Raw genomic sequence first — 10,866 nt, 5'->3', positions numbered from 1 at the left:
AGGGTAGAGATGTTACAAGGTCCTTTAAACATTTTGACTTGGTTGAATTACATAAAAAAATAAATAAAAAAATAAAAAAATAAATAAATAAATTAATTAATTATAAGAATTATCAATAAAACATTTTGACTTGATAAAATTACATAAAAATAAAATAAAATAAATAACATCAAATTAAATATTAATTGGAATTGAGACTTCTGTGATCCATAATAGTTATAAGAAGAGCTTCGGTGTAAATCATATATGGAAAGACCTTTGTCGACGCGTTTCTAGCCAGCAAGTGTGGCTCATCGTAGGACAAGTTGAAGAAAACAGATCCAGCTTTGCGTGTTAAATAGTTTGAGCAGGGCCTCCAACAGCTATCTAGATTAACGGCTAGCTTTGACTTAGGGACAGTCAAAAAAGTCAAATTGATTATTTCAAGGAAGATAGTAATGACCATACCTATATATAAAAATATAATTATATTATTTTGTATTAATCAAAACAGCAAAAATTACATCATTATTTCTTTATAAATATATTTAATTATTCTAAAATGTAGAATATATATATGATTAGAATATTTTAAAGCTACATTTAATGTAGTATATCTTTATATAATTAAAATATTTTAATGTTGTATTGTTTTGTGTAAATAAAATGTGTAATTTTTGTTTAATATGAAGTTAATATATAATATATCTAAAATGGTTATAATTTTAATTTAATTTTATGGATACAAATTTATTTTTAATTTAAAAAAATTATCATAAAAATAAAAGGAAAGCAAAGATTTATATATGATAAAGGAAAGGAAAGTAAAAAAATATATATATTTTTAATTTTTTTAACTTGTAATAAATTTATAGTCATATAATGAATAAATTTTTATGATAAATTCAAATTTGTGTAGTAAGGGACATTTTTGCCCACAAAGGGTTAGTTTTTTTGGGTAGATTTTTGTTTATTTGTTTGTTTGTTTTTTTTTAAAGTTTGGTTAGTAAGACTACATAATTTTCATGTCTAAAAATAACATCATTTTAAATAGAAAATTAAAAAGATAACTTAACATTTTAAGTGGAAATTAAAAGAGTTAAATCACATTTAAGAGTATGTTAATACTCTCAACAATTTGGATAGATTTTTGATTAAATCTTATTAGAATTAAAAAAACAATTATAAAATTGTTAAATTTGGGTCTCCCATTGAACACAAAAAACTTAAAATTTTACGATTCACAAATGGCAAAATTTCGATTAAAAAAATATATTCTAAACAAAATTATGTTTATCTCCTCGGTAAACAACGCCATTCAAATTTGATTGAAATCAGCATAAATCCTATCCTAGAGTCATGTCAACCAACCACAAACTAGTTCAGAATAGAATAGCTATGATTTATGTGAAGGCCAAAACCAAACATACCCGCCACACTCCTAATTTGTGTTTACATAGTATAGTATTCAGAGTGGAAAAGCTATGATTTACGTAAAGGCCAAAACGAAACATACCCGCGACACTCCTAAATTGTGTTTATAAAGCTTCTGTAATGGTATTAAAAAGGTAACAGTTTGTTGAAACGGTAAAGGTGGCTTTCCATGTTTTGGAGAGTGGCATTAACATGGCAATTTGCAGTGTGGGAGTTATTAGAGCGTTAAATGTGGCACGCCGTTGAGGCGATGATGGCCGTAAGTATCGATATGATATTGAAGTATCCAATGCTTTCCAATTCCATCCATCCACTTACTTTCGTGTATCGATTTTCGTCCTCCAGCGTAGTAAATGCTCTTCCGCTGTTGCTGCTGGTAGCGCACCAGAAGCGATGCAAAGGAGGTGGAGGAACAACAATTTATGTGTGGCGCATTAACTCCCTCCTTGCCTTTCATTCGCTAAGGAGGCAGACAGTTTTCCAAACCCATCCCCACACATCATGCAATTGCAACGCCTTCATTAAATGCATTTCTGCCACAATTAATCCTCCTTGCCGCCTACGGCCATGGCTCATCCTCCGCCTCCCCTTACATTACACCTGTGCACCCGCTACGCTCTTACTCTGTAACTCCTCATTTCCCCTCCTTTTATCAGATGTTTCCATAATTTTCTGCACTGCAAGTCTTTTAGACTCAGACTCACGCCCGGGCTTGTAAAAATCGATTTGGTTTTGACTGCCACAAGTTCTCAGATTCGAGAGAGGGGGAGACAGAGCGAGAAGGAAGAGTTGGCAACAGTCTTTTGACTTACCTTCCTTCTCCCTCTTTCTCTCTAGACGTGAAGAAAGGCCTTGCTCGCCCTTCACGTCTTCCAAAATTTGTCTTTTACCGCATCATTTCAACGAACAGTTCGCTTGGAGACAACAGTGGAAGAGATTTTTCCAGGTGTACGACAGGCAAGAAAATATCGCGGCCTTGACTAGCGGAGGTAGTGATACATCTGTGCGGGCTTCAGAATCTAGAGTGGCAAGAAGCAGAAGCAAGAAGATATACTATGAATTAGATGAATTGAATCCTGGCATCAAGATTGTTGTGGAAGAAAATGGGAAAAGGATAGTAAGTAACTAAGAAATATTGGGGTGGGGAAGGGGCAGGGGAGATTGAAACATCGTATGTGGAGGAGGAGCTGTAGCAGCCAGCAAAGATGCTGGAAGGCTTAATGGTTCATGCAAGGCATCTGCCCTCTTTAATAGCAAAACCCTCCTTCACTTCTTCTGGTCTCTCTCTTGCGCCGGTTAGTCCCCTCTCTGCCTCCTCAAGTATTTGAGATACAAATGGTCCTTTTTCCACTTTTTTCGTTTGATACATTCGTTGTCCGTGCTACAATACAATACAAAAAAAGGAAAGGAAAAACATAACCGAGTTTGTAGGAAAGAGGTAGCCGAGATCAGAGAATAGATTGTGCATGCCAGATTTTATAAGAAGAACAATTTCACTCTCATCCATCCTATAGGTATGTCTTGTTCACAGAATGTATCTCGAGATTAAAGCTCTAAAGTCAACGCGGCCATACCCTTGTGTTGCTTTTCTTCCATCTTTTTCCTACTTTATTTTATTTAGATTTTATGCGTCCGTAGAAAAAGGAAGGCTGGTTAGGGTTTATTATATACTTTGAGAATATAATAGTCCTTTCAGTGGCTTTGGCCACCGCACGCACTTCACCTCACTTCCTCCTGTGATGCAGTTTTGTTGTTTGTGAAACAGCCGAGACGTGTTGAAGAACGTCAGAACAGCCAAACGGCGGAAACAGATCTGGAGAAAATGAGAGAAGAGGAATTTGAGAGTAAATCCGGAAGCGAAAACATCGAGGGAGCATCTGGAGAAGAGCAGGATGTGGATCCACGGTCACGCAAAAAACGATACCATCGGCATACCCAGCATCAGATTCAAGAGTTGGAGATGTGCGTGACCCTGTTATTACCCGTACATACATACATACTAACTAAACTTAAACTTTAGTGGGGAGGATGTAAATAGGGTTTGGTTTTGTTTTTGATGGATCCATGCCTTCATCACAACTAAACTAATGAAACCGATTTTCCTCTTCTTGTTTTATAGGTTCTTTCGAGAGTGTCCGCATCCTGATGATAAACAGAGGCAGGAACTCAGTCGGCGACTTAGCCTCGAGCCACGCCAAATTAAATTCTGGTTCCAGAACAAACGTACTCAAATGAAGGTCTGCGTTGAAACATAGTTTTTCAAGTTCGTCTGTCAGTGTTTGGGGGATCTGATAAGTTTATAGAATGTAACCTACTTATACCCCACATAACGTTTGTTTGGGTTGGGATTAGTGGGTAGATCATGGAACAGAAATAATATTTTGGTCCTTCTTGTGTGTATGCGTATAGGCTCACCATGAACGGCAGGATAATATTATGCTAAAATCAGAGAATGAGAAGCTTCGTCTGGATAACATGAGGTACCGAGATGCTTTGAGCAGCATAACATGTCCCAACTGTGGAGGTCCGGCCACATTGGGAGAGATTTCATTTGATGAGCAGCAGTTACGTATCGAGAACGCCAAGCTCAGAGAAGAGGTTAGTTAATTCAAACAACTCTTTTAAAGAGCCTGTATATCATTAAGGATACCCAAAAGGCGTGTATGTATTAATAAAATTGTCTGCAGGTCGAACGCATTTCGGGCATTGCTGCAAAATACGTGGGGAAGCCTCTGCCATCTCCAGTAACACGTCTTAATACACTTTCTTCATCGACATTAGATTTGGGCAGCGGAGGAGGGTCATCGTGCCTGGGAGATTTTCATGGAACAGCTGGCGGGGATATCGTTAGCAGGCACGTTGGGTTGGCAGAGTCCGAGAAGCCAATGGTGGTAGAGGTAGCTGTGGCAGCTATGGAGGAGTTAGTCCAAATGGCACAAGTGTGCAACCCTCTTTGGACTACCCGTTTTGAGGATGGATGTGAAATTCTGTGCCAGGAGGAGTACACTCGAATGTTTCCTCGTGGCAACTTAGGTTCGACTTCTAGATCGCCCTATGGAGTGAAGACACAAGAAGCGTCTCATGATACTGCCCTTGTGATCATGAGCTCAATCAATCTGGTCGAGACAATGATGGATGTGGTATGGACATTGCAACCCATATATTAATTTTTATGTTCTTGCTGCATTCAACTCAAATATGTTTGCATCCACCATGCCAACTTTCTTCTTGGAATGTTCAACTTGAGCAATCTTGATTTTCAGCTCTTCTATCAATTTAGTTGCTTTGATTTCCACTTAAAGCCTTACGGATAGATGGATTGAATATGGTTGTTGGATATATCATTTTTAGTCTGGACTTGTTTCAAGTTATATTGCGTTGTGATGCTACCCTTGAGAACTCTCGGGCAACAACAAGGGACGTGTCTTTGTGAAGCACTGCAAAAATGTAAGATAAGGCGGTTTCAAATATACAAAGGTTGATGGAAGTGTTAGGGCAGGCTGTTCAATTATGACGGAGGGTTAGATGTGTTAGGGCAGGCTGTTCAATTATGACGGAGGGTTAGATATGTGTCATATAGAAACCCTTGATAAGAATTATTGTGAGGCCTTGTAGTGGGATAAGGGAAGGTATTGGATGGTGGAGGATGCATGTGGATGGAACTCCATATATGTCTGACAAATTAGTGTGTATTTGTTGTTTCAAGTTGCTTGTTACTCAGTTGTTGAGAGGAATTGTTCCAATTGTAGTTTTGTCCACTTCACTGAGGAGAACAAGTTAACCTATACGAGTAGAAAAACTTAGCTTTGCATAAAGAAATTTCCGTATCAGAAGTATTTAGTATTTAGGATGTATACCCTGAGCATGATTCACCTATTTATTAAGGCAGTGCTTCAGAGCCACATGCAGATTTGGTTGATGTGTCGCTAGGTTGATGATGATTCATCTACAAGGTCATTGGTGTGTCAGCAAACTTAGCTTTGCATAAAGAAATTTCCGTATCAGAAGTATTTAGTATTTAGGATGTATACCCTGAGCATGATTCACCTATCTATTAAGGCAGTGCTTCGGAGCCACATGCAGATTTGGTTGATGTGTCGCTAGGTTGATGATGATACATCTACAAGGTCATTGGTGTGTCAGCTTTTTTGGATGATCTGAAAGCAATATCTAATTCATCAATTTATTATTTAAGCATGCATGGTTGTATTATTAAAAAGTAATATTGAAGGAAGGTTCATATATTGATTGTATTTAGCCTTTTAGGCTATTTACAATGAATAGAGGGCACATATTTTTGGAATTTTGGCATCCTGGAAATTGGGAGAGGTACCTTCTAACTTCTAGGCCTCATCGAAACTCACATCTTTATTTCCCTGTTTCCGAATCCCTGTCGCTTCGACGCTAATAATTAATAAAAATGGCCTTCTTATAGCCTAAGTATTCCATTGAAATATCCAACGAGCTGGATCCTGGTCAAAATGTGAGCAGTACATATAACTGAATCCATGTGGGTAAGTCCTCTTTTAAAAGAAATTGAGGGACATGGACTTGCACTGAATTATCTGTCGCTCGATGATTAGGATATAAATATGGATTCATATACTGATGATTATCGATTTAGAAACTTTTTTGTCTTGTGATACAAGGCAAGAGAATGGTGGTAAAATAGCCTAAGCTAGTTGAACACATATTTTTCTTTGCCGTTATAAAGTCAACGTGATGACCATCTCGACAATATTTTTGTTTTTTTAAATAGAATGGACTGGATTTTATTAGTTGAGGACAAGCCAAACTAATTTCTCCACAAGCCCTAAAAATATGATGTCTTGAGGACGAGCTTACTGTAAATCTGACTTGTGTGTGTTTAAAAATGTTATTGCAAGCTTTTTGAGTGGGGGGGTCAAGGGGATAAATGTACGTATCAGTTCCTAGAATTTAAATATACACACTTTTAGGCTTCCCAGCGCTTATGTTCACCAAAATGCAGCATGCGTAGTTCAACCATGCGTGTATTGAAGGTTACATCTATTTTTTAAAATGCCTAAAACCTCATTACACGGGCAAGGACAGACTTTTAAATTCCAAACTTTTTCCCATATGTTTAGTCCAGCTTGTTTCTTGGGGTATATTGCCAAGTAAAGGATGTCATTACAGGAAATAATTTTCCGATGTACTAGAATTGCTTTCATGATGGTGAGTACAGCAGTCTATCCTCTTGATCTATGTATGTTTATTCCCTAACATTATTGAAATATCAACCTTTACCAACACAATCAGAACTCTTATCTTTCTCATCTGTCACAAAGCACTCGAAGCCCTTACAGCCTTACATGAAGAATTTTCCACTGAAGTCTGTGAGAAATAAACAGGGCGACAAACCCTTCTTGGGTTTTAGCGAGGCTTGTTTAATTTGTCAATTTCAAAGTTTCCAATGGAAAACCCTAGTTGTGCTTTGCCTTGCATTTGAGCCCAGAAACTATTCCTTTTGCTTTCTTTTCAATGGAAATAAAAAACTGGAAATCTAAACAAGATACATAAAACTGGGAATTTTTTTGCCTGTAAACAAGATACATTAAACTATTGCATATAACCTGTTCAAGTTTCCAAATTCTTGCAAGCTGTTGGAAATGGTTATCAAACTAGGATCTTTGCAAGCTGTTGGAAATGGTGATCAAACAATGTTTGTGCAATCCTAGTTCAGTTTTCAATACGCAGAAGACTCGGTCCATTCAATAAAAACCCTGACATACCATCATGATGATTATAATATGAAGCCTCCCTCATAATATGGAAAATCGTGGTCACTTCAAAAGTCTGGTAAAGAAGGCTTTGAACTGCTGCACAGCTAGAATATTATTGAACATTATAAATATCATATGCACTACGAGTAGCGTACGCACTACCTTGCGAGTATAACTTTGGAAGAATACGGATTCCAACTCATTTCAGTTTCGAATTAAATTGGGGTTTATGCTGAGATAGAGCTTGTTGACTTTGAAACTGTGTTTTGGCAGAACCAATGGTCAAGTATGTTTTCGTGCATCGTATCTCGTGCGTCCACACTGGAAATTTTTTCGACAGGAGTGGCAGGAAACTTCAATGGCGCCTTGCAAGTGGTAAGTAGTACTACGCTTACAGATACAACCTGTTAATGCGGAAATGTTTGTTTAATTTGCATATTCTTACGATAGTGGCGACTAATGATATTACGAAATGTGTGGGAATTGAACAGATGTATGCAGAATTCCAAGTACCGTCTCCACTAGTGCCTACTAGAGAAAATTACTTTGTGAGATATTGTAAACAACATTCAGATGGAATATGGGCCGTGGTGGACGTCTCTCTTGACACGTTGCGTGGGAACCCGCAACCCCACCCCAACTGCCCTCCTTCGACTTTAAGATGCCGAAGACGACCGTCCGGTTGCCTTATCCAGGAGATGCCCAATGGCTATTCCAAGGCATATACATATATATATTCATTCATGAACATGTTAATAATGGCCTTTCAATGTTATATATATATACAAAACATACAACGGCTCTCGTAATTTACTGTTTATACTGCTACAGGTTACGTGGGTTGAACATGTAGAAGTGGACGAGAGGGCTGTGCACCGTATTTACGATAAGTTGGTAAGCAGTGGTATGGCGTTCGGCGCGAAACGATGGCTATCAACTCTGGAAAGGCAGTGTGAACGTTTGGCCAGTATGCTAGCTTGCAATATACCTGCAAGAGACCTTGGAGGTACTTTTCATATATTGATACACATAAAATCTGGCTCAGTTTTCATGTTTGATAGTGCTTTTTTTTTAATAATATATTATGCACGTCAATTTGAAGTTATATCGAATCCGGAAGGGAGAAGAAGCATGCTCAAGTTAGCGGAGCGCATGACGAATAGTTTCTGCGCTGGTGTGAGTGCCTCTAATGCACACACTTGGACAACTCTTTCTGGTAGCGGTGCTGAAGATGTTCGTGTTATGACTCGCAAGAGTGTAGATGACCCAGGCAGGCCTCCAGGCATTGTCTTAAGTGCAGCAACCTCCTTCTGGCTTCCTGCACCTCCTATGCGAGTCTTTCAATTCCTGCGTGATGAAAACTTGAGGAACGAGGTAATAATATAATATAATTATTACTCACTTCGCCTGTCATTCAAACTAATGGTTTTCCTCTCATTAAAAAAGGAGGCTAATAGGAAATTTTGGCTTAATACTAGGATATTTTAGTGTTGTTTTGGGTTTAATTTGTGGTATACAGTGGGACATTCTATCCAATGGTGGTTTAGTCCAAGAAATGGCGCATATCGCCAACGGTCAAGATCCTGGAAATTGTGTCTCTCTTTTGCGTGTCAACGTAAGTTAATACTCCTCTCCGTGCCTCAATATATTTTGCTGGGGCAAAATCTCATGTTTAATGTCTAATTTTATTTTATATTTTTCTTTTTGTAGAACTTGAATTCGAATCAGGGTAACATGCTTATTCTCCAGGAGAGCTGCACTGATGTATGTGGCTCTTACGTTATTTACGCTCCCGTTGATATAGTGGCCATGAATGTCGTTCTCAACGGTGGTGATCCCAACTACGTGGCTCTTTTACCATCGGGTTTTGCTATTTTGCCTGATGGCACACAGTCGAGTTTGGGTAGCAATGTCATTAATGACAAAATCTCCAGTGGCTCGTTGTTGACTGTGGCTTTCCAGATTTTAGTCGACTCTGTGCCAACAGCAAAGCTATCTTTAGGGTCGGTTGCAACTGTCAACAGCCTCATATCCTGTACAGTTGACCGAATTAAGACGGCTCTGAACTGTGAAAACGCTTGATTGAACAAGGCGCCTCTGGTTTCTCGTTTCGTTTTCGTGTGTGTGAAATGTCAAAACGCTGTCTTTTGCTTGGCATTTCACCCACAAAAATAAACTGAAACTGGATTTCTTACTGTATTCATAAATGGAAAGGGAAGTCAAGAGCGCACCACAGACACCCCTTGCCTTGTGGTAAAGTAACAAGGTAGTTTCTAACTCCTACTTAACCTCAACGCAAGGATAGTGGTTCGGGTATTGACTTCCCTGCGTTAATTTTCCAATGGATAACATTAATAGACTGGTACATATGTATGCTTGACCTAACCCAACACTTTTTAATACGAGGGTACTATATATATTAGTGCAATTCATTGACTAATTGCTCGCTTCTGCTGGCTAATGAATGACTTTGTTGCTCTTGGAACAATTCCTTTCGACTTATCTTTGTGAATTTTGATGGTGATTATAATTCATTTGTCTTCTCTGATTAAAACTTTGTGAATTTCGGTGGTGATTATAATTCATTTGTCTTCTGATTAAAAATTACAAAATTTCCATATGATCTTTTGCATATTTGGAAACCAAGTTCTTCTTACTGAAAATCAATAAAATTATAGATGATATCAGTTCATGTGAAGGCAATTAGGTTTTGTCAATGCAATACCTGTCATAAGATTTTTTCCGCTTTCGTGATGTACTTGCCTGGAGAGAGTGCTTTGCATTGAGAAATAGCTCACTTAGATTTAGAAAACGAATGTTTCGAGAATGAAGCAAATTCTTTTTACTTCAAATAAATAAAAAGAAATTAGTTTGTAAAAAAAATATCATTACAATTATTTTATGTTGTGTAAAGAATCGTGATAACATCTGTGGAGGATATACACACCACCCATATACGATTATTATATGGTGTATAAAGAGTCAGTCCCCGTAAGATGCATCCATGATCTTTGAGAGGAAAATTGGAAGTAAAATGGGCTTTTCTGATACAAAAAGGTTAAATATAGAAACATATGAATAATACATCATAAGCATAAAATACGTTAGCAACAAAGTATCATGCCAAGAGATCCGAGTGTATAGTAAGAAATGCCAGCATTTATCTGTGGGGTTGTTTATTTGACAGTCCACCCTAACTGCTATCTACACCCAAACATGCCTTGCTAGGTCTGTCTTCCAAGGGGTCGATATTAAATGTACTATGCCTTGCTACGTCTTCCATTGGGTCGATATAAAATGTATTTTTTAATATGTTTTTCCTTCCCACTATTCCCAAAGCATTGAAAATGTGGTTTGTTTCACTACATCTCCATCTCCATGGTTTACATTGAATGTGAACATGCCTTTCCTTTAAGGTTAGTTTAATACATGATCGTCACTGATTCCATTCTTTTTTAGGATTCTTATCATTTTAATAAGGGTTATTAATTCATTTTACATTAAATCAACTAAATAAAATATATATATTATTATTATTTAATTAATCTTCATCTCCATGGTTTACATTAAAATATATATATTATTATTATTAAATTAATCTCCATCTCCATGGTTTACATTGAATGTGAACATGTCTTTTCTTTAAGGTTAGTTTAATACATGATCGTCATTGATTCCATTCTTTGTTAGGATTCTTATCATTTTAATA

General features: G+C 37.4%; 1 protein-coding gene across 3 annotated transcripts; it reads left to right on the top strand.

The window, feature by feature from the left end:
* Positions 1-1,977: 1,977 nt before the first annotated feature.
* LOC149191898 (homeobox-leucine zipper protein ROC2-like) lies at positions 1,978-9,714 on the top strand. 3 transcript variants are annotated; one of them, XM_089404403.1, is made up of 11 exons: positions 1,978-2,708; positions 3,179-3,375; positions 3,533-3,650; positions 3,823-4,011; positions 4,101-4,553; positions 7,431-7,532; positions 7,649-7,876; positions 7,989-8,163; positions 8,260-8,531; positions 8,677-8,772; positions 8,868-9,714. In XM_089404403.1, the coding sequence occupies exons 1-11, from the start codon at positions 2,619-2,621 to the stop codon at positions 9,237-9,239; spliced, it is 2,292 nt and encodes a 763-aa protein (XP_089260529.1). In that variant the 5' UTR covers positions 1,978-2,618; the 3' UTR covers positions 9,240-9,714. The 3 variants fall into 3 exon arrangements, with proteins under 3 accessions (XP_089260529.1, XP_089260531.1, XP_089260530.1); XM_089404405.1 differs by having other exon boundaries at positions 3,159-3,375; XM_089404404.1 differs by lacking the exon at positions 1,978-2,708 and adding an exon at positions 2,715-2,927.
* Positions 9,715-10,866: the final 1,152 nt, after the last annotated feature.

Source organism: Pinus tabuliformis, chromosome 2_2, assembly GCF_031772625.1.
Source record: "Pinus tabuliformis cultivar Carrire ecotype Pingquan chromosome 2_2, CPIR1, whole genome shotgun sequence".
NCBI classification, from domain to species: domain Eukaryota; kingdom Viridiplantae; phylum Streptophyta; class Pinopsida; order Pinales; family Pinaceae; genus Pinus; species Pinus tabuliformis.
The sequence above is the reverse complement of the archived record's forward strand: the minus strand, read 5'-3'. Positions and strand labels throughout refer to the sequence as shown.